The sequence below is a fragment of the Bos indicus x Bos taurus genome, chromosome 10, assembly GCF_003369695.1.
Source record: "Bos indicus x Bos taurus breed Angus x Brahman F1 hybrid chromosome 10, Bos_hybrid_MaternalHap_v2.0, whole genome shotgun sequence".
NCBI lineage: Eukaryota > Metazoa > Chordata > Mammalia > Artiodactyla > Bovidae > Bos > Bos indicus x Bos taurus.
In genome coordinates this window covers 30,262,125-30,289,764 of record NC_040085.1, presented here as the reverse complement: position 1 = coordinate 30,289,764, position 27,640 = coordinate 30,262,125, and the positions used below count along the sequence as shown (strand labels likewise).

The 27,640-nt window shown below is 48.9% G+C and overlaps 2 protein-coding genes across 10 annotated transcripts in view; one reads left to right on the top strand and one right to left on the bottom strand.

The window, feature by feature from the left end:
• The window catches only part of DNAJC17 (DnaJ heat shock protein family (Hsp40) member C17), a 30,720-nt gene extending 9,388 nt beyond the window's left edge, over positions 1-21,332 (top strand). The window contains exons 2-11 of one of the 2 annotated variants that reach the window (XM_027553561.1): positions 10,985-11,054; positions 11,348-11,406; positions 11,602-11,689; positions 13,074-13,159; positions 13,398-13,494; positions 14,053-14,096; positions 14,559-14,636; positions 15,443-15,523; positions 16,004-16,114; positions 21,134-21,330. In XM_027553561.1, coding sequence (XP_027409362.1) covers positions 10,985-11,054; positions 11,348-11,406; positions 11,602-11,689; positions 13,074-13,159; positions 13,398-13,494; positions 14,053-14,096; positions 14,559-14,636; positions 15,443-15,523; positions 16,004-16,114; positions 21,134-21,256 — 837 coding nt within the window. In that variant the 3' untranslated portion in view covers positions 21,257-21,330. Of the gene's footprint in view, positions 1-10,984; positions 11,055-11,347; positions 11,407-11,601; positions 11,690-13,073; positions 13,160-13,397; positions 13,495-14,052; positions 14,097-14,558; positions 14,637-15,442; positions 15,524-16,003; positions 16,115-21,133 lie in introns of both variants that reach the window. The other variant, XM_027553562.1, reaches the window with a different exon arrangement.
• On the bottom strand, positions 14,643-25,816 carry LOC113900108 (GTP cyclohydrolase 1 feedback regulatory protein). Of its 8 annotated transcripts, none has more exons than XM_027553570.1 (5): positions 25,101-25,816; positions 23,248-23,342; positions 18,290-22,007; positions 15,841-15,930; positions 14,643-15,246 (listed from the first exon to the last, which is right to left on the bottom strand). In XM_027553570.1, exons 3-4 carry the CDS (start codon positions 18,801-18,803, stop codon positions 15,863-15,865), a joined length of 582 nt encoding a protein of 193 aa, XP_027409371.1. In that variant the 5' UTR covers positions 18,804-22,007; positions 23,248-23,342; positions 25,101-25,816; the 3' UTR covers positions 14,643-15,246; positions 15,841-15,862. The 8 variants fall into 8 exon arrangements, with proteins under 8 accessions (XP_027409371.1, XP_027409372.1, XP_027409367.1 ...); XM_027553571.1 differs by having other exon boundaries at positions 14,913-15,239; XM_027553566.1 differs by lacking the exons at positions 14,643-15,246; positions 15,841-15,930 and adding an exon at positions 17,064-17,378.
• Between the last annotated feature and the right edge of the window lie 1,824 nt (positions 25,817-27,640).

Genomic DNA, 27,640 nt, shown 5'->3' with positions numbered 1-27,640 from the left:
CAAAGTCCATCCATATTGTCACTGATGGCAAGATTTCCATTTTTATAGCTGAGTAATATTTCATTGAGTATATCTATCTGAGTGTGTGTGTGTGTGTATGTGTATGTATAATCTCCATGAAATTAAAAGACGCTTACTCCTTGGAAGGAAAGTTATGACCAACCTAGACAGCATATTAAAAAGCAGAGACATTACTTTGTCAACAAAGGTCCGTCTAGTCAAGGCTATGGTTTTTCCAGTAGTCATGTGTGGATGCGAGAGTTGGACTGTGAAGAAAGCTGAGTGCTGAAGAATTGATGCTTTTGACCTGTGGTGTTGGAGAAGACTCTTGAGAGTCCTTTGGACTGCAAGGAGATCCGACCAGTCCATCCTAAAGGAGATCAGTTCTGGGTGTTCATTGGAAGGACTGATGTTGAGGCTGAAACTCCAATACTTTGGCCACCTGATGTGAAGAGTTGACTCATTGGAAAAGACCCTGATGCTGGGAAAGATTGAGGGCAGGAGGAGAAGGGGATGACAGAGGATGAGATGGTTGGATGGCATCACTGACTCAATGGACATGAGTTTGGGTAAACTCCAGGAGTTGGTGATGGACAGGGAGGCCTGGCGTGCTGCAGTTCATGGGGTCGCAGAGTCGGACACGACTGAGCGACTGAACTGAACTGAACTGAATGTATAATCTCACATTTTCTTTGTCCATTCATCCATCATAAGACACTTAGGTTGCTTTCATGTCTTGGCTACAGTAAATAATGCTTCAGTGAACATGAGGGTGCACTATATTTTCAAGTTAGTGTTTTCATTTCTTTTGGATAAATACTCAGAAGTGGAATTGCTGGATCATTTGATAGTTCTGTTTTTATCTTTTTCATATTTATTTGGGCCACGCCACACAGCCTGTGGGATCTTTGTTCCCCAACCAGGGATCGATCCCTGGCCCTTGACAGTGAAAGTGTGGGGTTCTAACCACTGGACTTCCGGGGAATTCCTGGTAGTTCTATTTTGAATTTTTTGAGGAATCTCTATACAGTTTTTTGTAGTGGCTGCACCAGTAGAGAAGGAAATGGCAACTTACTCCAGTGTTCTTGCCTGGAGAATCCCAGGGACAGGAGAGCCTGGTGGGCTGCCGTCTATGGAGTCGCACAGAGTCGGACACGACTGAAGCAACTTAGCAGCAGCAGCAGTAGTATAACTGGGATCACTTTCTCCACATCCTCACATTCTGTTTTTTGACAATAGCTATACTAACACGTGTAAGGTATTAATAGTATCTTATTGTAGTTTTGATTTGCATTTGCCTGATGGTTAGATGTTGAACATCTTTTCATGTACCCATTGGCCATCTGTATATCTTCCTTGGAAAAAATGTCTATTCAGATCTTCTGCCTATCTGTTAATGACATTGGTTTTTTTGTTGTTTATTTTGGGTCTTTTTATTAACCCCTTATCAGATATATGATTTGCAAATATTTTCTCTGATTCCATAGTTTGCCTTTTTATTTTGTTGATTTGCTGAAGCTTTTTAGTTTGATGTAGTCCCACTTGTTTAGTTTTTGCTTTTGTTTGTTGCTTTTGCTTTTGCTCTCAAATCCAGAAAAAACAAGAAATCATTGTCAGGACTAGTGTTAAGGAGCCTAATTTCCATGTATTCTGCTTGAAGTTTTATGATTTCATGTCTTACGTTCAAGTCTTTAATCCACTTCGAGTTATTTTTGTGTATGTGTAAGATAGTGATCCAGTTTAATTCTTTTGCATGTGACTACCTAGTTTCCCTAACAGTATTTTTTATTTTTTAAAATTTTATTGAAGAAAAATTTTATTGGCACATAGTTGATTTAAATGTTGTGTTAGTTTCCGGTGGAGAGCAAAGTGATTCAATTTTCCGTATACATATATTTCTCTTTTTCAGATTCTTTACCCCTGTAGGTTATTATAGGATAAGTTCCCTGTGCTCTATAGTAGCTCCTTGTTGGTTTTTTTATGTACAGTAGTGTGTGTATGTGAATCCCAAGTTCCTAGTTTATTCCTCCCCACTCCAAAACTATTTATTAAGGAGACTGTTCTTTCCCCATAGCATAGTCTTGGCTCCTGTGTTGTAAACTAATTGACTGTATACGTGTTGGTTTATTTCTCAGCTGTCTGTTCTGTTCCATTAATGGAGATGTCTGTTTTTATGCCAGTACCATACAGTTTTGATTACTATAGCTTTGTAATATAGTTTGAAATCAGGACGTATGATGCTTCTAGCTTTGTTCTTCTTTCTCAAGATTGCTTTGCCTATTTGGGGTGTTCTGTGGCTCCATAAACATTTTAGGATTTTTAAAAATTTTTTAGTGAAAATGCTCTTGGAATTTTGATATGGATTGCATTGAATCCACAGATTGCTTAGGGTAGTAAAGACATTTTAGTAGTATTAATTCTTTGAAACCATGAGCTTGGAATATCTTTCCTCTTACTTGGTCTTCTTCAACTTCTTTAATCGGTATCTTATAGTTTTGGTGTACAGGTTTTTCACCTTCTTGGCTAAATTTATTTCTAGTTATTTTATTCTTTTTGATGAAATTGTAAATGGAATTGTTTTCTTAATTTCTCTTTTCTGATAGTTCATTGTTAGAGTATAGAAATGCAACAGACCTTTGTGTATTGATTTTGTATCCTTCAAACTTTACTGAATTCTTTTATTCTAACAGTTTTTTGGTGAACTCTTTAGGGTTTTCTATATATGGTATGTCATCTGCAAGTAATGACAGTTTTACTTCTTCCTTTTTGATTTGGATACATTTTGTTTCTTTCTTTTTAAAAAAGTTTATTTATTTGACTGTTTTGGGTCTTAGTTGTGGCACGTGGGATCTTTGTTGTGTCATGCTAGGATCCTTTGTGATCTTGAGTGAGTTCAGTAGTTGTGGTGTTGTAGCCACACGTTCCCGAAGAAGGCAATGGCACCCCACTCCAGTACTCTTGCATGGAAAATCCCTTGGATGGAGGAGCCTGGAAGGCTGCAGTCCATGGGGTCGCTGAGGGTCGGACACGACTGAGCGACTTCACTTTCACTTTTCACTTTCATGCATTGGAGAAGGAAATGGCAACCCACTCCAGCGTTCTTGCCTGGAGAATCCCAGGGATGGGGGAGCCTGGTGGGCTGCCGTCTATGGGGTCGCACAGAGTCGGACACGACTGAAGTGACTTAGCAGCAGCCACACGTTCCGGGAAACAAACTCACTCAGAAGGACAGTGCAGATAGTGGAGTGCAGTTTATTACACCGGTGGGCCCAAGGCAGAGTCTCCTCTTAGCCAAGGACTCCGACCAGCATTTGTAAAAATCTTTTATACCCCATGTGTACGTGTCTGAACCCTTCCACTCCAAATTCCTTGAGACTTACATAAACCAAGGAAAATACAATCCCAATAACCCCATCATTCACGCGCTATGTGCTCATGTGCTCAAACAGTCAAACAATTAGCCAATAATCAATAAACCCGAGGTTACACTCCGATAGATACAGAAAAATTTATGGCCTGTCTGGAGGAAGGGGTGATTAGTGTATGTTTCTTTTAGGCAATGAGTAACCTAGATACGATCTTCAAGGTTCCCCTGTCTGGAGGGGGTCTTATCCTTCTGTTGCTGTTTTCATAGGCACTAAACATAGTTCATCACTGCAGATGGTGACTGCAGCCATGAAATTAAAAGACGCTTACTCCTTGGAAGGAAAGTTATGACCAATCTAGATAGCATATTCAAAAGCAGAGACATTACTTTGCCAACAAAGGTCCGTCTAGTCAAGGCTATGGTTTTTCCTGTGGTCATGTATGGATGTGAGAGTTGGACTGTGAAGAAGGCTGAGAGCCGAAGAATTGATGCTTTTGAAGTGTGGTGTTGGAGAAGACTCTTGAGAGTCCCTTGGACTGCAAGGAGACCCAACCAGTCCATTCTGAAGGAGATCAGCCCTGGAATTTCTTTGGAGGGAATGATGCTGAAGCTGAAACTCCAGTACTTTGGCCACCTCATGCGAAGAGTTGACTCATTGGAAAAGACTCTGATGCTGGGAGGGATTGGGGGCAAGAGGAGAAGACGACAGAGGATGAGATGGCTGGATGGCATTACTGACTCGATGGATGTGAGTCTGAGTGAACTCCGGGAGTTGGTGATGGACAGGGAGGCCTGGCATGCTGCGATTCATGGGGTCGAGGAGAGTCGGACACGACTGAGTGACTGAACTGAACTGAACTGAAACAGAGTTCAGAGTCCATTGGAAAGGTGCCCGAGCATGATCAGCATGAACAGGCCTAAGATGGAGTCCAGGCCCTATGAATTCCTTCTTCAGTGGTGCACAGGCTTAGTTGCTCCACAGCATGTGGGATCTTAGTTCCCTGACTAGGGATCAGTCCCATGTCCCTTGCGTTGCAAGGTGGATTCTTACCCACTGGACCACCATGGAAGTCCTGGGTGCCTTTTATTTCTTTACCTTGTCTAATTGCTCTGGCTAATTATGTTTGTTTGTTTGAACAATTTTTTTTTTTTTCTTGATGTGATTACACAGTGAGCTTGTGTAATACAGCTCACTGTGAAAAGTAAATGTCAATTATAATGCTGTCTTTCGGAAATATTTTTATATTTTCACCTAGTGAGTGTCAAGTCCCTTCTTGGCCTTCTCTGACACCACTCTGGCAAAAGGTTTGGGGTGCTTTGTTACAGCTGGTGAGGATGGAAGTCTAGACTCCCAGTTCCTTCTTTGATGGCAGGGGTGATTGGGAGCCACAGTTTTCCCTATGGTATATGGCTAGAATAGAACAGTTATTGTCTGAAATAATGATTGCATAGTTTTTCATTGAATGGACTTTCAGTATCATAATGATTGCTTCATTATGTCACAGTTTTCTCATTTGTAAAATGAGGATAGTAATTTCTACCTCATAGGGAGGTGTTAAGAGTTATGTAAGTTACTGGGACTTCGTGGTGATCCAGTGGCTAAGACTCTGTGTTCCCAATGCAGGGGCCCCAGGTTTGATCCCTGGTCAGGGAACTGGATCTCTCACGCCACAGCTAAAGTTTGCTTGCCCCAACTAAGAGTTCACATGCCACAACCAAGAGATCCCATATGCTGCAACTAAGACCCGACAAAGCTAAATAAATAAAATAGATTTTTTTTTTAAAGGAGAGAAATCCTATTTTAAAATAATAGAGTTAAGTAAGTTACTGTAGGAGAAGGCAATGGCACCCCACTCCAGTACTCTTGCCTGGAAAATTCCATGGATGGAGGAGCCTGGTAGGCTGCAGTCCATGGGGTCACAAAGAATCGGACACGACTGAATGACTTCGATTTCACTTTTCACTTTCATGTGTTGGAGAAGGAAATGGCAACCCACTCCAGTGTTCTTGCCTGGAGAATCCCAGGGACGGGGAGCCTGGTGGGCTGCCGTCTCTGGGGTCGCACAGAGTCGTACATGACTGAAGCGACTTAGCAGCAGCAAAGAATTATGATGTTGATCTTTCTTTTTCCACATGGTTTATTTTCCATCTGTATGTCTTCTTGGTAAAATATCTGTTTATATCTTTCACCTATTTTTCTTTTCATTAACAAATAAATAGCTCCTTTTTATCCTCAAAAAAAAAAAAAAAAGTAAGTTACTGTATATAAAGCATTTCAAAAAGAGCTTGCTACATGATAGGTGCTAGCAACCATCTTGGAATGTAGATTATTTCTGACTTTTTCTTTTATAAATATGCTATAATGAACAGCAATGTTTATAAATACTGTATAAACTTCTAAGTATTTCTTTAGAAAAGGCCTTGCTGGATCAAAGGGTCTGCACTTTTCAAAGCTTCCTGATATATACTGCTAGATTACTTTCCAGAATCATTGTATAAGAAATTCCTTGGCAGTCCAGTGGTAGGGCTCTGCTCTTCTACTGCAGCGGGTAGGGAGCAGGGCTTTGATCTCTAGTCAGGGAACTAAGATCCCGCAAGCCACGGGGTGCAGACAAAAAAAACCCAAACAGACCAGAATCATTGTGTTAATTTACATATTCACCACAAAGCCACCAACATTAAATACCATCCTTTGTTTTCCTTGTTGTCAGCTGAGAGGTGAAAAGGACTTAACTTTTATGTGTAAGGCTGAACATTTTTCGTGTCAGCCGTTTATATTCTATGACTCTCTGTTCGTGTTCTCTGTTTTCTTGTAGTTTGTCTTTTTCTTGTGTTTTTTTTCCTGCATGGCTTCTTTGCATAGTAAAGATGTCATGCACATACTTCTCTCAGTTATCATTTCCTTTGTCCTTTTTTTTTTAAAACTTCTTTTTTATATTTAATTGGAGGATAATTGCTTTACAATGTTATGTTGATTTCTACTGTACATCAGTGTGAATCAGCTATAAGTATATATATAGCCCCTCCCTCTTGGGCCTCCCTCCCACCCCCCTCATCTTTTAATTTTGTCTATGATTTTTTGCTTAAATTAAAAAATTTTCATTGTAAATCCATTCATTTTGTGTACATATACATGTGTGTGCATGTATGTGTGATTCCTTCCCTTGCTTTAATGCTTAGGAATTTCTTCCCCACACTAAAGGTAGATTAATAGTCCCATCATTTTCTTTCTTTAGGTTCTTTTAGTTTCATTTTTTTTATTGAGGTTTTTTTGTTTTTAATCTATCTGGAATTATTTTGGTATATGGCTTGAGATGAAGAACTAACTTTTTTCACTCACTATGTTGGATTTTAATAATACTTTTTACCATACATTGAATTTTTACATTTATTACTGTTTGTTTCTTGGCCATGCTTATATGTTCCATTAATCTTGTCTTTGTGCTTCACGACAAACTTTCATTAGCTCAAAGTGAACTTTGGGGTTCAAATTCTTTGGGCTTGGAGACCCCTAAAGCCTCTTTAGTCATTCATCCTGATTCATTACTTTTGATCTTAGAAGGCTTTCCACATCTGGCCCTGTTCAAGCACTGTGGGGCTTTTCCTTCTGATTGGTCCACTCTCTGTTTTATGAATCACACACACCTTATGAATCATGCTGAGTTTCTTTATTTTCAGAGTCACACCTGAGTTACCTTTAGCGCTGTTTCTCTTCTCAGGCCAGTTTGCATTTCTTTGCCTTTATATGTGCCCTTGCTCCCTAGCATTTCTTCATCCCAAGTTTGTGTTTTTAAAACTTGTTTGTGTGAATTTTATTCTTTTCCTGGTTTTTTCTGTTACTTTTCTTTGGTCAAAGGTTTTTTTTTTTTTTTTTTTTTAATTAAAATATTCTTTGACAAAAACATTATTTTTACTTCCATGTTTTATTGCAACTGCATCTCTGCTTTTTCATGTCCTTTTCTGTTCTCAGTACCTTTTCCTCATTAAAGGAAAACATATTTCTCCTCTGAGCTGATCTGGGGCTTGAAGGGAAGGAAGTCAGGTTCTTCCACACCCTCTGTCTTGAATGCCCTTTCTGGCTCTGCTTGAAGAACTATTACTCACCTTTCAGATCCAGCTCAGATGTTATCTCCTATGTGAGGCCTTTAAGGCTAAAATTAACTCCTCTCTCTTTTTTTTTTTTCCACTCTAAGGGACCTCACTTACAGGCATCTTACAACTGTAGTATTCATTGTTTTCACAGCCATTTTCCTTGCTAAGCAGTGTCCTTCCTCTTCAGTGTCAGGGAAATTCCCGATTATTCTCTGTATTACCAGCTTCAGCTCAGTCCTTCCGTATCCTCCATGCTCCAGAAGTGGACCCAGGAGGTGGGGTAGATTTGGTGCTGTACCAAGGGGCTCTCAGAGAGCTTCCCTCCTATCTGTAGACATTGCTCTCTAAGAATGAATACCAGCATGACCTTGACTTTCTTACCTCACCTCTCCCCTTACTCATCAGGCCACTGCATGAGACCGGTAATTTTTTCCAGTAGGATTTTGAAATACAGAATGTTCAACTCCTCACACCTTTAAGGGGTGATTTGGAAATGGAGGCCCAGGCTAGGCCTTGAGTGGAAAGGGGTTCAGGATACATCAAGTTGATTGGGGCAGTTGTGTTTGGTTATAGATGTTGAGTGTGTGGGAGGCTGGAGGGGTGGGAGTAAAATGAGGGTCCACCCAGATGGGGAGTGAGGTGACCTTGGTCTAGTTATACTGTTGCTTCAAATGAAATCTGATGAGACTGGTAAAGACATTTGTCGAAGGAACATATTCTGGAAAGAGAATTGATGAGAAAACAGACTAATATATGTAGAGTAATTTCCTATTATTATATAACTAGTTTTTTTGTTTGAACAATTTTCCTGTTTAAGTAAAAAAAAAAACAACTTTCTGATATAGAGCATTAAAATGAAATATAAAACAGAAAGCTATTTAATATCATTCCTTTAGAATAAAAAACTATAAAGCATTCTCTAAAGAAAGAAAAGAAAATGAAGAGTGTTCTACCACCTAGCCCCCTCTTGCCTCTTATTTTGCTTTCCTACTATTCCTTCTTACTCCTCCCCTCCCTCTTATTGTCCTTTCTCGCATTTACAAAAAAGAACACGAACACGTAACACTTTAAAAGAGCTCCATGATACAAAAGAAACCATCTTCCACAAAATTCAGCCTTTGTAGGGCAGGACTGCTAATCCTGGTCCTGAGGGCAGTGTTGCAAATTGAGGCAAGAGACACCCTGTTCTCCCTTCCTCTTCCTCTCAGCCAGTTCAGCCACAGCGCCTGGGATCAGAGAGAGGAGAGGTGGGGGCAGAGAGGCAGAAACAAGACCCCAAAGACTTCTGTTTGTTGGAATGATCAGGGGGAAGGACTTGGAAAAGAGGGCTGGGGAAATAGGGAAACAACAGTAGCTTTTTAGTTCTCTCTCTCCTTATATACTTTTGTATTGCTTTACTTATTGAAGAAACAAAAGACGCTTGGTCTTCTACATTGGCAGGAGGATTTTTTTAACTACTGAGCCATGGGGGAAGCCTGCAAATATAAAGAATACATAATAAAGGCTTGGTTTAAAGTAAAAAAGAAATAAGGCCCTAGGCATAAATGGAGAAGGGAAAAGAAAGAGTAAAGGGAGGAATGACAAATAAGTTGCCTCAAGAGTAAAAGATGACATGTCAGATGTAAGACTATGAAACTATCACCTCCTCTTCCCTTATTATTATTTTTTAATGAGGAGAAGAAGGCGACAGGATGAGATGGTTGGATGGCATCATAGAGTCAATGGATATGGGTTTGAGATAGTGAAGGACAGAGAAGCCTGGTGAGCTGCAGTCCATGGGCTGGCAAAGAGTCAGACTCGACTGAGTGACTGAACAACAAATAGTGAAAAAAAAGCTGGGTTTTGTTATTGTTGTCATTACTTATTGTTGGTGAAGACCTAGGTTGGGGTGAGGAAGTGAACATAGGTGGGCAGTTGAGAAGGTTAGGGGGCAGGGAGGGACTTTTACACTTTCTGCCCAAAGCCTGTGCTGGGAGTGGTTCCTGCTTCCTCAGGCTCAGCCAGGAGAGCTGTTAGTAGATGGGCTTGCTTGCCCCGGCAAGTGAAGGTGTGCTTCTAGCTCTGGCCCAGCAGGTGGCAGCACACCCCAGTGGTCCTGGGCTAGGTGTAGCCGAAGGTGCGGGGGGCACTGGGCCACAGACCCTCCCCTGGGGGTGCTGGCTGCTTGCCTCTGAAGGCCCTTTTCTAGCACACTTTGGATTGAAATGTTTATTGGTTCCCTGTAGGAAGCCTGGAGAGCCAGTCTGCTTAGCTACTGGTGGCGGTTCTGGGCTAGAGGCTTCTCTTCCCAAGAGATTTGAGCAGTAGGTAACGTATACAGGCAGAGTGAGGGCAAGGCCTCAGAAAGCAGAGGATTTCTGGGTTTTGTGCTCTGCTTTCCCTTATGAGTGGGAAATATACAAAAGAGAACCTTGGTAGCTATGTTTATTTATTTTTACTAATATAAAAAATAATACTTATTTTCTTTTTAATAAAGAGGTACAAAGATGAAAACTAAAAATAGACCATAGCTTCCCCACCAAGATAACCCCTGTTATCAATAAAAAATAATAATAAAGAACTAGTTTAAGGTTTGAAAAGTAGAACTACAGAAAAGTATACAATGAGAAGTGAATGTTTCTTTCCCCTCCACTTTCAGCTTCTCTCCAAAAGAAACCACTGTTTCTTGTGATTGCTGTGAGGGAAAACAGGAAAACAAAGGCTTGCACATGCTCGAGTGTTTCTAACTATTTACATTTCTTTTATTTTTGATTTATTTTTAACCCCCAAATTGTCATATTAACATATACTGTTCTAAGCCTTGTTTTTTTCATGCACTGTACCTTGAAGATACTTTGTTTTTTTTAAGTTGAGGTATAATTGACACATCACATTGGATTAGTTTCAGGTGTAGAACATAATGATTTGCTGTTTGTCATCATACTTAATCAGTTTTTTTTCTTGTAATGAGGACTTGAAGATATTTCTGGACAGCACATACAGACTTTTGTCTATGATGATTTCTTAAATGAGTCTCCCCATTGTTGGAGATTTTGGTTGGCTTTACTTTGGGGCTTATATAAACTATGTTTTAGTGGGTGTCCTTGTATATTTATTTTGGCATGCTTCTGCAAGTCCAAATTCCATAATAAGTCAAAGAGAAAGTACATTTAAAATGTTGATGGCTAAGTTTCCCTGCGGAAATGTTGCCCTGGCATACATTACATTACATTAAGACTGTGTGAGTGCCTGTTTCTGGATGGCTAGAGGGAATCTGCCCCTGCCAGGAGCCTCTGACATCCACAGTGGTGAGACTGGGCGCTCGGCAGGAAGCAGGCCCAACCCTGCTGCTGGGCAGCCTTCAGCTCCCTCCGTAGCCTTTGCTTCCACTGAAGATCTCCACTGTGGTTGTGAGATGACTATTTCAGTGTGGCAACCTTCTTGTAGCGATGCAGAGCCCTCCCTGGATTTCCCTTATCCCGTTAGCAGTGTTTTCCTGTCTGTCTTGGGGTGAGAGAATGAATAACCCAATCTTGTCTCTTCCAGGTGAAGAAGGCATATAGACAGAAGGCCCTCTCCTGCCACCCAGACAAAAACCCGGATAATCCGAGAGCAGGTGAGCCTCTCCTAGGCATGAGGAGAAGCCCAACCCACCTGGGTGTGGTGCGAGTGCCATGGAGGTCAATGCACGCAGCCTGACTTTGGGCACTGGGCCCGTGGCTGCACTTCACACGTTAAAGGCATCTGATCAATTGCTGATATACTCACTCTTCTTTGTTGGTTGGGCATCTGTTGATGTCTTCCTTTCCAGCAGCCTGTGGCTTCTTTGAGGTGCTTTTCTGAGGGAGCACACCGTCACCAAGTCTAACTTTACTTTTCTCCTCTCTCTTTTTTGATCTCTATGTTTAGCTGAACTCTTCCACCAGCTTTCTCAGGCCTTGGAGGTACTGACCGATGCTGCCGCCAGGGTAAGCACATCCTCCTCTATCTGAATTGTCCCCCACATTTAGAGACCACTGTGTGCTTCATCCTCTATACTCGGCCATACTGTCCTCGCCTGGAGACTGTCACCAGACTGCCTCACTAGCTCCAGGGCTAGTGGCGGGGCCAGGGAGGAGGCCTGGCGCTGTGTGTGTTACCCTGTTGACTCTTCCTTCTGCCAGGCTGCGTATGACAAGGTCAGGAAAGCCAAGAAGCAGGCGGCAGAGAGGACCCAGAAACTTGATGAGAGAAGGAAGAAAGTAAAGCTCGGTAGGCGGCATCGTGGTGCTGGCGCCCTGCGGTTTCCCTGGGTTGTTTTTGTGCAGCTCCGCCACCTTTGCTCCTGTAGCTTCAGTTCCAGCCACTCAGAGCTTTGGGCCCCAGTCCTGGACAGAACCCCGTTCTCAGGGGCGGCTCCTGAAGGACAGTCTGAGGAATAATAACAATGACTAGGTGTGCTATTAGCTAAGCATTGTGACAGATGTTTTACTGCCTCCTTTAATTATCATGACTGTCCAAAGAGCTGGGTGTTACGAAACCTATTTTTATAAACAAAAGAGGCTAAGGCACCAAAAAGATAAGAACCTGCTGGAATCAGGATTTGAACCTACACGGCACGAGCACAGTCAGGTCTTTGTTGGCCGTGCTGTTGTTTATCTGTGTCGTTTGTCCAAGTTCTGCACAGAGCTCTCACTCTGAAATCCCCTCAGAAGGATCCAAAGAGAGCCAGACATTCACCTTTTGAAAAACAGCTTTATTGACATTATTTTGTATATCCCATTGTCCACCCATTTCAAGTGAACAACTCAGTGATTTTTAGTAAATTTAACAAATGGTGCAACTATGACTCTAAATCAATTTTAGAACATTTTCATTACCCCCACAAGATTGGTTCAGGCATTCTTCACTCAATTTTTCTCCCCTTCATCTTGCCTGTTTCACATCCATATATTTATTATGTACATATACCATCCCCATACCTCCATCAAAAACAAATAAACCTGGAGTTTAGGTAGGTAAAGTGAACAGAAAAGAAAGCAGCGAGTCCCAGACCTGAGAGAAGCATTTGCCGCAGCAGCTGGCCTGGGACAGAGCCACAGGCAGGTTTCTCTTGGAAGGTGGGAAGGGCTCCAGGCCCTGGGGTGATGTCCTTGCATGGAGGCTTCTGTCCCTATAGCTGGGTCTGCAGTGAGGCTTGGTAAATGTGAGTTGAGGGGCAGGTAGAGGAGACAGTGGAAACTCGAGCACAGTGGTGGGAAAGAGCATCGAAGCCAAGGCAAGGTTGCAGGCTGTGGTGCCAAACCGCAGGAACAGAGGCCGGCGGCTCCACCCACTGGCAGCCCTGACCCATGGCCCCAGGCTGCTGACATCAGCACCCACCCACACCTTCACTGTTCAGAGAACCAGCTTGGTCAGTGGGAGCTGCTGTAACTCTTCCAGACCCCAGCCACTCAGCTGGAGCCTATACTCTTCCTTGTGACAACTTTTCTCAATGGAAATGAATCTGGGAGCACATGGGCATGGAGGGAGGAGGAAGAATTACTGGATGGGTTCATGCTACATGAGACTTTGGGGTACAGCCAGAGCCAGGTGGGCTGGGGCCATGTGGAAACTGCTTAAACCAGACATTGGGTCATTCAACCCTTGTGCCTAGACCTGGAGGCCAGGGAGCGGCAGGCCCAGGCCCTCGGCAGCGAGGAGGAGGAGGAAAGCGGGAGCGCCAGGACGCTAGAGCAGGAGGTGAGCGTCCAGGCCCTGCGACCATCCTCAGGAGGAAGAGGCTGGTCAACTAGAGGCTGCTGTGTCTGGGGCGGGCATGCCCTTCCTGCCTTCCCCTGTGGGATCTGGGTCGTCTGTCCCACCCACAGGTTGCTGAGCCTAGCTTGCAGGTGGAACGTCCCAGGGACCTTTGCAAGGTGAGCCAACCTGGAATTGGATCTGCACAGAATTGTCACCCTCCCCAACCCCCGCTCTGCAGATCGAACGCCTGCGAGAAGAGGGTTCCCGGCAGCTGGAGGAACAGCAGAGGCTGATCCGGGAGCAGATACGTCAGGAACAGGAGCAGAGGTTGACAGGTGAGAGTCTGGCCCCCACACCGGCCTCCCACTCTGAGGTGGCTCACAGCGGCCACACTGGCTGCTCGGTGAAGTTGATCTGGAAGCTTCTACCTGCTGGAACCCTCCGGGTACCCCACTTGGACACATGCCACCTGTCCTTTCTTACAGTTCTCTGGGGCTTATTGGCTTTTCACTCTGCCTGAGATCTCCTGGCCGCATTTATGTTGGCTCTATTTTTGGAGCAGATCACCAGGGCAAGGGGAAGGCTCTGGGACCCTTTGTTTCAGTAGAACTGTGAGGTCTATACCTCTGACTCTTGCCCCCAGAAGGCATTCATGGCCCCTCGTTGGTGGAGTGCTAATCATGGCCTCCAGCAGGCAGCTGGGCTGCTACCCTAAGGTGGCAGCTGGGGGCAAGGGTGGGATTGCTCCTACTTGCCCTGTCAGGCTCCACAGCAGGGCGGGGCACTGCCCATGGACAGGAGTGATCTTTGCCAGGTCCTTGTGGCCCTAGACTGTGTCTCCCCTGGGGGAACCTCTCCACATTCTACCTTGCTAATTTTCCTAAATTTTCTAGGAATGGCAAAAAATCCTGAAAACAAAGAAACCCCCAAGCTAAAGGTGAGCCCTGCAGGCTCCACGGGCCACTTCACACTGCCTCCTCTCAGCAAGAAGAGATGCTTCTGGGGTCACCGGGGCTTGTGGTGCGGACACTGGATCTCTGGAAGCCACACCACTGCCCACATGCCATCCTTCCGTCTTCCCAAGGCCTGAGCATCAGGATGGCCCATCAGAGCTGGTCGTGAAAGGCTGTTCTTAGCCTTGAAGGCTGCAAGGCAGCCCTCCCTGAGGCCCCTTGAAGGAGAGCATCTTATAGGCTCTGTAAGAGCCCTGAGACTGTGGCTGAGCAGGCCTCCTGCCTGTCCATTTTCCAAGGGGAATGCATTTCTTGGGGGTGCTCCCTAGATCACTGGTGCCTTGAAGGCCAGAGGGGTGTCTGCTGAGTTTATAAAGCTCAGGTGCAGGGTCTGGTCCTGTTGAGAAGTCAGTGTTTAACAGTGGCCCCCACTGCCGTCTTTTCAGCTCAAGTGGAAGAGCAAGAAGGAAGCTGAGTCACAAGGCGGCTATTCCAGAGATGTCCTCCTGCAGCTCTTTCAGAAGGTCAGCTCTGCTTACTTTCCTCTTACCCATCATCTCAGTCCCCACGTCAGTCAGCCCAAACCTCAGGATCTCCAGGCCTAACCTTCCTTCACATCTCTACCTGCCTTTTTTTTTTTTTTTCTGTGCCATAAACTATGTGGTAAGTCATTTCAGTTGGGTCTCTTTGTGACCCTATTTACTGTAGCCTGTTAGGCTTCTCTGTCCATGGGGTTTTCTAGGTGAGAATACTGGAGTGGGTTGTCATGCCCTCCTCCAGGAAATCTTCCCCACCCAGGGATTGCACCCTTTTATCCTGTGGCTCCTGCATTGCAGGGGGATCTTTTTACCGCTCAGCTACCAGGGAAGCCATAAACCATAGGATAGTCTAAAGACTTATACTTGAGCCATGGCCCTCCAGTCACTCGTGTTGCCATGTGCCACCTCCAGCCAGATCTAGCCCTTGTCATCCTTAGAAGTAAGGGGCTTGGCTGGGTGTATGGGGAGAGAGGAGGTGGGTGTCTGGCACTAAAGCTCCGTCCTCTCCATCTCCTTCAATCATGGAGGCAGCTGTGCGTCTCTGCTGGTCCAAATCCCCACGTCTGCCCAGCTCGCCTTTGCTGTCTCCTGTATTCTTGGAAAAAGAAACAACAAACACAAAAACCTTTCTTTCCCATCTCTGATATCCCCTCTCTGGGAACCTAGCAACAACAGGTTATCCCCAACCCAAAATGACTTGGTTGCCTCTGGGTGGCCTAGGCTTATCTCCAGTGTGAGCTGGGCCATCCTGAAGGCTGGGCCATGCTTACCGGGACCCCTTATCCTCACAGTACGGAGAGGTGCTCAACCTGGTGCTCTCCAGTAAGAAGGCAGGCACCGCTGTGGTAGAGTTTGCAACCGTCAAGGCTGCGGTGAGTGCTCTGTGGGGTTTTGGGGGCCACCAGCAGCCCTGCCATTCCAGGGGAGGAACTCAATTTTGTGGGCCCTCTGAGCTTAGGTGTCCCCACTCCTTGGGCCAGCTTAGAGCCAAGATCTCCCCGAGGCCCACAGGTCTTTGGAGAGGAGACAGAGTGAGTGAAGGAATGAATAGGAGAATGTTCTAGGGATGGTGTTATTTCCTACTGCCTGGCTCCACACCCCTCACCTTCCCCTGGAAGCCAGTGTGCCTCCAGGTTGGGACCCTCACAGAGCCTTCTCCCCTCCCCCACTGCCCAGTCAGAAGACTCACGTTTCCCATGAGCGTCAGAGCTTCAGCACACCATCGCACAAAGGCTGCTCCACTTTGCTTGGAGGATGAGAGTGCTGGTTTTGGTTCTTTCTGTAGGGGTAGAGAGAGCCATTGTGTAGCTGATTGGAATGATGGGACTGGGACTGGCTGTTGTATTTGACAGGAGCTGGCTGTCCAGAATGAAGTGGGCCTGGTCGATAACCCTCTGAAGATTTCCTGGTTGGAGGGACGGCCCCAGAGCACGATGGGCCACAACCACCCAGGACTGTCCCGGGTAAGGAGCCAGGCCTCACTCTACTGGGCCTACTCAAGCTTCGGGGTGCCTCTTCCTATCTGGGCTCTTCTCAGGGCCCTTTCCTCACAAACCCGTCATCGGGACTACGGAGAGATTGTCAGGTCTGCCTACCCAAGCAGGAGGACTGTGATTCCTTGCTGCCTCTTTCCAGGCTGGCTTACCCTACCCACAACTCTTAGACCTTACTTTCTGTGTTCTGGTCTCCTTTGGGAGCTCTCATCATCATCCAAAGGTGTTGCCCTGGCCTGTGGGTTGCTTGGTTGCTGTGTGAAGCATTTGGTGCTGAGATGACCTGGCGCTTCAGGGAAGGGCTGGTGAGGAGGGTGGCTGCCTTCTTCCCCAACTTCCTTCCAGGTGTGTCTGTGGCTGTCCCAGACAGGGACCTACTGTCAAGAGGCAACATTTCCTCCTTAGAAATAACACTGTCACCCTGCCAACACTGAGGTGCTACCTGGTGCCCACCTCTTGGGGGGAAGCACAGACTTGAGCTGACACATGCCATGTACCAGCTCTTAGTCCCCACGGCCCCACGAAGGCTTGTGTTCACTTCCCCTCCATACACATATATATACACACACTCGGCCCAGGTCACACCTGCCCCCGCTTTGGTGGGGAAAGAGCTCTCCCTTCTCAGAAGCATCTGGGGGTCTGTGCCTCAGGCTGATGTGCTCCAGCCCCTCTGGGGGGAAGAGTGCCCCTCAGCAGGTCAGCAGGGCCTCTGCTCCCACTGCCTCTGGCATGTCCCCTGCTCTCTGACATGGCCCGCACCCGTGAGGATGGGGTGCTCTCTGGAGTATGTCCCAGAGCCTGGACAGAGGAGGAAAAGGAACTGCTCTGAGCCCCACCTGGAACTCTTTAGAGACTGTTTCTCTCCCCCCCTCACCCCTGTTAAGTCCCAGCATTTCACAGCCCCAGATGACACGCCATAGGCTGTGTGATAAAGAACTTTATTTATCATCTGCACCCCCAGGGGAGCTTTCCGCTCAGCACATGCACACAGAGTAGAAATGGGGAGGCCATAAGGCTCGCGTCGTGGAGGCAGTGTGTGCCAGAACCACATGCCGCCAGCCAGGCTCCGCCTCCAGGTCTTCTGGCCATGCGTCAGGGCAGTGCTGCAACCCCCATCATCAGAGGCTTTGAGCAAGGCTCCTTGGTCGTGGTGGCGATTCTGGAGACCAGCTGTGCCTCTTCAGTGTAACAGCCTTGAGCTTTGTGTCCATCCCCTGATCAGACCTCCCGTATTCTCATGGGTGCAGGAAGGAGGGAAAACTGCACTGTATTTCATTGCATTTCCCCAGGGCTCCCATCCCAAATCTTTCCGAGAATTCCCCACAGCCTCTCTTCTGAAGCTGTCTATGCCTGACATGCCCTCGAGTTCCTTCCTTGGGCTCCAGGGAGTGCTCCAGGCAGCTGTGTTGGCATTTTGAGTCTCTCACACCCACTTTCCTGCTAGTGATTTTGGACTTTTTCCTGAGTCACTCTCTGGATCTCCATCAGCCTCGCTCTTCCCACCCCACAAGCCCCTCCCTCTCCTGGCAGGTCCCATATGCTTCCCTTCCCCCACCAGCCTATGGTCTAGGCCTGTGTGGCCCAATAGAACTTTCTCCAGTGACCTTAACGTTCACCGTTTGCCATTCAGCGTGGTAACCCTTAGTCATATGTGGCTGCTGAGCACTTTAAATGTGGCTAGTGTGACTGGGATGACTTTTTTTTATTGTATTTAGTTTTAATTAGTGTGACTTTAAACAGCCACATGTAGGAGCTGGCACAGCGCATCCATCTTTGAGCCAGTCTTTGTCCTCCACTCCCAGACTTGCCCCTTATGCCACCGTCCCTCTGCCTCCACCCAGGCCTCTGCCTGTCCCTGTGGCTGCAGGCATGGCCTCCCTTCCCAGTCTAGCTAGCTGTCTTCAGGGCTCCTGCAAGCAGGTGCCCCCCTCACATTTCTGGCTTGCCTCTATACCTTTGTCCCTCCACCCTGGGGTGACTCAGAGAACTGTTCAGGACTCCAGGGGGTAGGGGCAGGCAGGGACCTGGATTTCTATCCCTATCTTAATCCCCGACTGTCCCCTCCTTCTCTGGGTCCCCAGGCTCCCACCTCTTTCAGTCACCCCACCTCTGCCCACCCTCCCCCCATTCAGAAGCTGAGCTCACTGGGAAATTGCTCTCTCAGCATCTGCAGAACCTCCTCAAGAAGTGAAATCCCCAGGTCCACTTTGAAGGAGAAGAAGGGATCGCTGAGGTCCGGAGCAGGTGTCCTCTGGAAGGGGGGCGTGTCCGTAAGGTCCTCCTCGGAGGATCGGTGGAGGTTGTCTGCCACGGAGAGCGCGGAGGGCAGGGTGGCAGAGTAGGCGGCAGTGTACTCTGCGGAGGGGGCCTCTAGGATGTTGGGGCAGCTGAAGCTTTCCCGGTAGAGACGCGGGGGTTTGGGCGGGGCCAGCAGGGTGGCCCGGGGCTGCTCGTCCCCCCACAGTGGCAGGCGCCGGCCGTCCGGCCTCCCTCGCAGCTCCCGTATGACCTCTCGGTTGCTGTACTCCTCATGGTCCCCCCCAGCTGTGCTGGCCTGGCTGAGCACGCTGCCCTGTCGCCGGAGTCTCCGCGGCCGCCCCAGGCTCAGCCGCTTGAAGAAGGAGGGGCTGCGGAAGGAGCCTTTGCGCCAAGTCTCCATGGGACCCTGGGGAGCCCGCAGACCAGCCTGGTACCTCAGAAGCCCGGTCAAGGGCAGCTGGGGACCATCGGGCCCTGCTGGAGCAGTGAACAGCGAGAATCAGGCAGCCCTCGCGGGCAGAAGCAGAGGCCTCCGGGTTTCTGCTCAGCACAGAGCGTGGGCGAGCATCCTGGATGATGAGAGGGCATGCAGGGCAGTCCAGGGGAGCCAAGACCTGGGAGTGCTTGGCGATAGGAGTTTCCCAGAGGGGCAGGAGCGGCCCGGTTACTCAATAGGGTAGTGGAAAAACCCCAGGAGGAGGAAACTGCACTTACAGAGCTAGAGTTCGGGCAGCTGTGGTAGATGAGAGCTGCATTGTCTTCCGCGGGGCTGGGCTTCTCACCGGCTCTGCTGGCTTCTCCCTGGCCCTGGCAGGAGACCGGCCTCTCTGCTGGTAGCTCCCAGACTGTGATTAGTAGCTTGGCTGTTTGTGACCGCGTGTGGCGGTGGAGATGTTTTGTTGTCTTCAGTTGACTCAGTCAGGTGGGAAGTGGCGTTCAGGCTCTGAGGTAATTGCAGCATCTGCAGGCTGGGGTTTGGGCTGCGCGGCCAACACCCTGGGGCACCAGGGAGCTGAGGATTCCTCTGGGGACTGTCCGGGCAGCCCTGCTCTGTGTCACCACGCTGCCTCCTCTTCCTCCACAGCCCCAGTGCTCTGGGGCCTGGTGGGCAACCTGGCTCTCCAGCTCCTGTGTGTCTGGAGTGAGGAACTCAGAGGTGGGAGTTAACTGAAAGACTGGCGTGTGGAATGACTGTTGGGGAAGGAAGGGACCTGTCACTGGTGTGGGTGACTCAGACCTGGGGCCCAGTGACAGGCCCTCATTAGCAGAACCCGCAGGGATGGGGAGGAGGAAAGAGGCAGAGGGTGTGTTAAGGGTGAGCAGCCCTGCACCTATAAAGTGCTGGCTCCTCCCAGGGGCGTGCCAAGGGTGACTTCAGGTTTTCTCAGCAGAATAGCATTACCTTGGGGACGGGAGAACTGACTTCCCCTTGCCCTGACTTCAAACCTGGCTGCTGTTTCCTCTCCCTTCCTTGATTTACCCAGATGGCCTCAGGGCAGGAAAGGACAGTTGAGGGCCAGGGTCCTACCTTCCTGTCAGGCTGTGTGGACCTCATCTGGGGTCTGTCCTCTGGGGAAGGGGCTGGGCCCAGCCTAAGAGGTGGGCCTGGCGGGGAGGGCCACTCTCCTTCAAGTTGCTGCAACTTGGGAGAGAGGAGGAGGAGTGGGGTTGTTGGGAGGAACAGGGGGATCTGGGCTGAGTAACACTTCCTGGTTCCGTACATGCCCGACTCCAAACCAGTTGGCCAGGGCCTAGCATCTTAACCCTAGCCACTCCCTTCTAATTCCCTGGGTCACTGACCACCAGACTTTCTTCTTGGCTTGTTCCGTGAAGGTGCACCAGCTTGGGGTACTATGAGAAGCTCTCTGCTGTGCAGCCCCCTTTGACCTGGCTCACTTCTGTGCCACCTCTGGTGGGCTTCACCCGTATTCACATAGCTTCAGCTGCACGGAGGGAGGAAGTGGATCTAAGACTCACTGCAGACATTATCAGGGCATGAGGTCGGTGGCTCAGGGCTCTCCTGCAGAGCCGCCTCTCCAGCCCACAGCCTTGGCCTACTAAGGTGGTTGTTTATTATTCTTTTGATTATTAAAATACTGCACTCTTTAATCCCTCACACTGTGCTGGCAAGATCATAAAAGAAGCCAGGGCCCTGCCCTCCGGGAGCCCTGGTGTGTATTTTTAGGAGGCAGGCTGGCCTCTTGTTTCCCTCTCCTCCTAGGGTGGGGCTCCCTCTGTGTCCTTAGCAGGAGCCAGACCACAGGAAGGGAGGGCAACTGGGAGGGGGCAGTGTTCTCACCTCCTCCTGGCAGAGCCGGTATATTTCTGCACCTTCAACAAGCCCTCTTCCCTGGGAACTGGTGGAAAGCAGAAACCATGGGGTACAGGACATGAGGGGAGATGAGGGCCTGGCTAGAGCATGAGCAAGTGAGTCACTGAGCTGACTGCAGATGCGAAGGACCTGGGAGAGGGGGAGGCGGGGTGGGGTGGCAGCTGCTTGATGGGCTGGAGGGAGGCAGCCGAGCAGCTGGCCTGGTGCCAAAGGCCTGCTTGCTGTGAGGGAATATGGGTGGCTTGGGGTTGCGGGATGTTCCAGGATCCTCCCTTTCCCAGGCAGCCTCCCTCCTTGACCATTGGTGGCGGCTCTGCCTAGGCCCTGTCCTCCAAGTCTGGAATCTGTGGGACACTGCCCTACCACCCTGATCCCTCCCTGTCTCCCTCTGTCCCCAGGGCTCAGTGGTGTCCGAGAGGGACTACGAGAGCCTCGTCATGATGCGCATGCGCCAGGCAGCTGAGAGGCAGCAGCTGATTGCCCAGATGCAGCAGGAGGACCAGGCGGGGCAGCCAACGTAACCTCCTGCCTCCAGCCCTCTCCTCCCACAGCCCTTTTCTTAAACATCACCAATAAACTTTCTGTTTTTTAAGAGTCTACCTCTACTGCATACATAGGTATAGGGTGTGGGCCTACCCAAGTGTGGCCCTGGTTTCTGGGCTCTGCCCAGGCCTGGCTCTCCCTCCCAGGGAGTGGGCAGACCCCAAGGAGGCGCTCCCCTTGGTGAGAGTCAGTGGCCAGCAGAGCAGAGGAGCAACCTCTCATCACAGCCCTTTATTGGCTTGGACTAGCTATGCAGGCCCTACCCACCCAGTCCTGGAGCCATGCTCCACAGGGGCACCTAGCTCCCTGCCAGGGGCAGCCTGGCTCGTCAGGCCCTGTTTTTGACAGAACAGGGCCTTCTCCAGGGCCTGCGCCTGGCCTGATGCTGGAGGGGCAGCTGAGGGCACCAGGGCCAGGGGCCCTACCCTTCCACACTGTCTGAGACAGGTTTCAGAGAAGGCCATTCACTGCCCAGTGGTACTGGGCCAAGGAGAAGGATGATTTGGGAAGAAGGGGCAGGGTGGTGAGCAAGGCAGGGTCTTGGGGTCGGGGCCCATGGCAGCCACTCCAAAGAAGTGTGACTGGCGCTCCTCCGTGTGGGAGGGTCACTCCTTGTGCAGGCACCACACCAGCGTCTGGCCCACCCCTGTCATGCTCAGCACACGGAAGCCCCTGCGCTCCAGCTTGTCCAGGACGATTCGAGGAGGGTCATTCACGTAGTACTCAGAGCTGCGAAGAGAAGGAGAGTGGCATGAGAGGGTACACAGCACAGCCCCGCCTACAAACCTAGTATCTGCTGCAGACTCTGTCTGGTCACAAGTACTCCTAACAGGACTGCTGTTTTCAGGTTGCCTTCTGCAAATGTTCCCTGCCCCGTCACCTGCTTAGCTCTTTGCATCATCTCATTTATTCCTCTCAACAACCTAAGGGAGGTACTGTTATTCCTATTTATAAGAGAAAATCAAGAGGAGTAAAGCAGCTTTTCTGATGTCATCCAGATAGTAACACCCCCGTTAGTCTGAAAATAGCCCACATGCCCTGGGTCACTGCCAATTTGGAGGGAGCAGCCTCCTTTCCCCAGGGCCATCCCCCAGGCCTCTGTCCTCTTGTCTGACTGTCCTGTAGTCCTGGAGCAATAAGGTTGGCCTTCAAGAGCTCCTGGCTGTGGCTGCCGCCCCCTAGGATGGAGAATGCTTGGTTTCCCTTCTTTCAGGATTAATTGATTCTGAAGGGCCATCAGATACATAAAGAGCTCAAGCCCCAGGCTGGGCATCTCAGAGACAAAAGCCTCATGGCAAAGGGATGGAGTTGGCTTCAGCCTTCCAACCCTGACCAAGGGGCTAGGGCCAGCTCACCAACTCTTTCCCTTCTTTTAACTGGGGTACACTCTGGTGACCTTTCTTAGGAGTTCCAGCCTGTGTGAACAGGGTTCTCTCTGTCCACTGGGTAGGAAGGAATGAGGGGCAGAAGAGGAATTAATGATCACTGTTTAGACTTGGAGTTGGGGTGAAGGATGCCGAGAGAAGTAGTTAAGTCCCCAGGCAGCAGCTGAACTGGAAGCAGGACCCAGGCATCCTGTTCCTAGGGCTGAGCTTTGTTACTCATTCAGCTCTTCAAGCCAGAGCCTTTCTCTGTGCCTGTCTTGGCCTTGATGGGATTCAGCTTAGAGATGAAAAGGTAAGGCAAGAAGCAGTCCACTTGGCAGAAGTCTATACTCAGGGGACTGGACTCTGTCCTGGTACCTTGTCCACGGGCTCCCTTGTGAAGGCAGGGCCAATGGAAAAGCTCTCAGAGCAAGCCTGGGGGGCTGTGGTGAGGCTGCAGATGGGACCCACCCTACAGAGGACAGATCCCCAGGATGCAGGCAGAGGGGTCCTGAGGCTGGGCAGGGGCATTTTCTTGTGTAAATGGAACAAAGACAGGCCTCGGGGCTGGCGGGGAGAAGAGTCTTAGGAATGCTACTACTTACAAGTTGTTTCCCAGGACACTTCTTTTTGAGGCCCCCAGATGCTGCATCAGTTCTGGATCTGAGTGCTCATCGCCCACCACGGTGGGGCCCACCTCCTGCAAGGTAAGCCACAGAGGCTGCTTGGCTGTCTGCCAGGTCGAGGTGTGCAGTTAGCCTTTATCTGAGCCCACTTCAGTTAAAGGCTGGAGGGACAGGGAAGGAATCTTGGGGACTAAACACAAGCTGGGAAGGGGTAGAGTCCATCAGTCATCAGACTGAGCAATGTGGGGCCTCCTTGGCCCCTCTAGGCTGGACCAGGCAGTGCCCAACACTGGCACCTTCATGCCAGGCACCACTGCGTGTATCTGTGTATCAGAATCACCCAGAGAACAGAGAAATGCAAATGTATGTCCACATAAAAACTTGCACACACAGTAGCATTATTCATAGTAGCCAAAAAGTAGAAACAACCCAAATGTTTGTCAACTGATGAGTGGATAAATGAAATGTGATATAGCCTTTCAATGGAATTTTATTTGACCCCTTTATTTGACCTCTTTATTAAGAGGGGTGAGTACTGATGCATGCTACAATACGGATGAACCTTGAAAACATCATGTAAGTGAAAGAGGCCAAAGACCATATATTATGATGAAAAGTAGGCGAGTGGTTACCTAGGGCTGAGGGGCCCGGGGAAATGAGTGACAGCTAAGGTTCAGGGTGTGGGTCTTCTCCTAAGACCCAATTGGAGTCTTTGGAGAAGACAATTGTTCTAAATGTTGTTCTAAATGTTCTAAAATTGCTTATGGTGATGGTTGAACAATTCTGAATAAGCCAAAACAAACCCAAACCCACTGCCGTGAACTCTACACTTTAAATTGGTGAATTCTGTGGTTATATGTATCATATACCAATGAAACTGCTAGTTTAAAAAATTGCTTCAGGAGCACTGAATTCCCAAACTCCAGGCTTACAGAGTGCTTCCGGAGATCTGGGAAGGGACCCAGGGTCTACATTTTACCATCTGTACAGCTGACTGGCTCTTAAACCACTGCCAAGACTTCTCCCATCCAGTGGAGAGCGCGTCTGCTATTTCCTGCATCTCTAGGGAACCGTGTACCTCCTGATGGATCACCGGAGCACTGGAGAGGTAGGGGGCAGACGAGCATCCTGCTGCCCAGGTTGGGGACCCAGTCATATTGTGAGCAGTCAGCACCTTCTTTTTGCAGAGGAAACTGTGCCCAGGGAAAGGGGCGTGGCTTGACTGTTGAATGGATGTTCTCACACCTCTAACCTTCCTGGTCTTCTCCGGGTTCTTTCTTCTCTTTCTTTTCTAAGGTCTCAGAAGAGCTCTTCCTGGAAGTGCCTAAGGGCGCAGGTCGTAGCTGTAGGCGGGCCACTTGGCACAGGGGTCTCAGTGTCGTAGCACATCCTTTTTTCAAACCTCTTTTCCTTAGATTAGTCCACTCCTCCCACCCCTCATTGCCCGGCGGAGCGGCTCTGTGTAGGGCAGTGGTTGCTGCACTTGAGAGAGCAGGACTTTCTGAGTCCCTTTCAGAGGCTTCGACCTCCCGCAGGCAGGTAGGACCCGAGCCGCAGGCGCCCGGAACTCCTGAGTGGCGGGGACGCACGCACGTAGTCCCCCTTCCCGGCGCTGGAGGGGCCCGGCCGCCGGAGCTCCCTAGTCCCAGTATCCAGGCAGGGTCCGAGTTCCAACCTTCCTCTCCGCCGCCCGCGGGGGGCGTGTCCCAGGCGGCTTCCGCGTCTCGGCACCCGCAGGCGTGGCCCGGGAGGGAGGCGCCAAGGTGCGGCCGGCAGCGTCCCCCCGCCCTGGGCCCAAAGCCAACTCCCAGGGACGAGCAGCGGGTACTCACCATGCGTATCTGGGTGCTGATGAGCAGGTAGGGCATGGTGCGCGCGTCCCGGCCAGGCTCCTTCCCTGGACTTTGGGTAGGGCGCCGACGCCAGCCCTTCAGGCTCCGGGACTGAGACCAGCAGCCTAGAGTCCAGTTACTCCGACTCTGGCCTCCGGTTGCGCCAATCCCTGAGCTCCTGGTCCGTAAGCCCCTCGACCGGCCAATCAGGAGCGGGCGCCCTTGACGCGCCCAGAGCTCGGTGATTCTAGACCCGCCCCCTGCCCTGGGGCAGCTCACTGGGACCCTGTGTTGTCACCCGCCGCTCCCGAGGGTCGTCCAGCGGAGCGGAGGGATCTCTGTTGGGTAGTGGGGGGATCGCTCCCGCACCGGCGTGCCGGAGCTGGGAGCGGCCCCCGAGCTCTGCTGGCTGCGTTGGGCCGTGGCGCCCAGCGCGCGTGTTGCCCTTGCACCCCGTTACTGCAACACCTCCAGTAACAGGTTCCAAAGTCCTGCTGGTCCCCGTCCCAGCCTCTGTTAAGCCCAACAGGGAGCAAAGGGCCACCCCACTGAGGTCTCCCAAGCTCCTGCCCACCTCACCCAAAGACTCCTCTAAAATGTTTATCGGATCCCTACTTCCCGACCCAAGACACGGTCTCCGGAGATTCCTTAAGCGCATGGAAGACAGGCAGGAGACCCCTCCGGTGCACTGCGCATTCCTGCCTCCCCACTGTAGTTCCTAGTACAGCGGCGGAACCTTGCATTTCTGTGGCCTTGTGGGTAAGTATGTAAGAGAACTGAGCACTTCGCAGAGTGCCAGGCCTAGAGAGACTGAAACCAATGCAATCCGGCCGTTCAGAGAGCTTTCCATGAAGCGAGAGAGACACGGCACACGTGCAGGAGACTACAAGGCAACACCTGGGACAAAAGAAACTTACCCGAACCAGCCACCAAAGAGAGCAGCGAGTTCACCTCCACGTGTTCACGCCCTCATCTGGATGTATCAAAATCTGACAACATTCTTAATCTGCCTTGTGACATCTGCCTTGTTGTGATTGGTTTTTTAAAAAAGAAAAGCAAAACAAAGGCAGCCTGTAACCTTCCCTCCCAGGCTCTTGAAAAATCTTCACTTCACTGAAGGGCACTTACAGGGCTCTCTCTGTGCCTCCAGCACTTTGACCGATGAGGAGAGAAGTACAAGGGATAAATAGCAAGTTGTAACCCTAAAGGGAGAAGGCAATGGCACCCCACTCCAGTACTCTTGCCTGGAAAATCCCATGGACGGAGGAGCCTGGTAGGCTGCAGTCCATGGGGTCGCGAAGAGTCGGACACGACTGAGCGACTTCACTTTCACTTTTCACTTTCAAGCATTGGAGAAGGAAATGGCAACCCACTCCAGTATTCTTGCCTGGGAAATCCCATGGAGAGAGGAGCCTGGCGGGATAAGCCTGTGGGGTCACAGAAGAGTCAGACATGACTTAGCAACTAAACAACAACCCTAAAGTATACTTCCTGGTCTGATCTGTTTTTCTGTACCCTCTTTCCCTATTCTCTACCTCCAGGACTAGAAGTCCAGCTAGAGAGATAAGACATATTTATGCTTAACAAAGGATTTGTTAAACTAAAAACTAATGCCCAGGATATAAAGAAATCTTACAAATTAGGAAGAAAAAGAAGAAAAATGGGCAAATGACTCAATTAGGCACTTTTCAAAAAAGAGAGTGGAAATAGGCAATAAACATAAAACATAATGTTCAATATCATTAGAAATTCAGAAATGCATATTAAACCACAACGAGATAATGCTTTACAGATTTGAAAAAAAATCAAAATATGTGAGCATCATGTATTGGTGAGGATGTCTAGCAGTTGAAACGTGAAACGTTACTGTTGGGATTACAAATTGTTATGATAGATACAATCACCTTGGAAAACAATTTGGCATCATCCAGTAAAGCTTAAGATGTTCATTACTGTGACCCACCAGACCTCTCATCGATAAACCTAGGAAAACTCACTGACTACATCAAGAATATTAAAAAAGAATATTCATAACAGCACTGTAATTAGCAAACAACTGGAAACAGTCTTTATTGCCATCTGAAGTAGAAAAAGATTTTGCTTGATTCATACAATGGACACTACAATAAAAATGAATAAAAAAGCAAATACTGGGGAAAATACAGAATAATCCTATTTACCTAAAGCTCACAAACATGCAAAACTAAACAATTTGAAGGAAATGATAAATATAATATTCAGGGTAGTGGTTACCTCTGAGAGAAGAGAAAGGGATGGAGGAGAGACAGAAATGCAGGGTTCTTAAAAGATAAAAATGATGTTCTCCTTCTTACACTAGGATGTGGGTGCAAAGGATTATAAATGTACTCAGTTTTTATACATATATTATAAGTATTATTTTGTAGCCATTAAATATTTTGTAAGAACCATCCTTTTTAAATGTCAAGTGTCTTAGAGGTAAGGCCACCATCCCAAGGCATATGTCACCTCTCTTGAAAGAGCCAGGTACATAAGGCTCTCATGTTCTGGGCAGAGACCAG

Coding starts and splice junctions, on each gene's coding strand:
- LOC113900108 (XM_027553566.1), bottom strand. CDS start 18,803: ATGGAGACTTGGCGCAAAGGCTCCTTCCGCAGCCCCTCCTTCTTCAAG. Junction 17,379..18,289: donor GCTGAGAGAGCAATTTCCCA/GTGAGCTCAGCT, acceptor TGCACCCATGAG/AATACGGGAGGTCTGATCAG.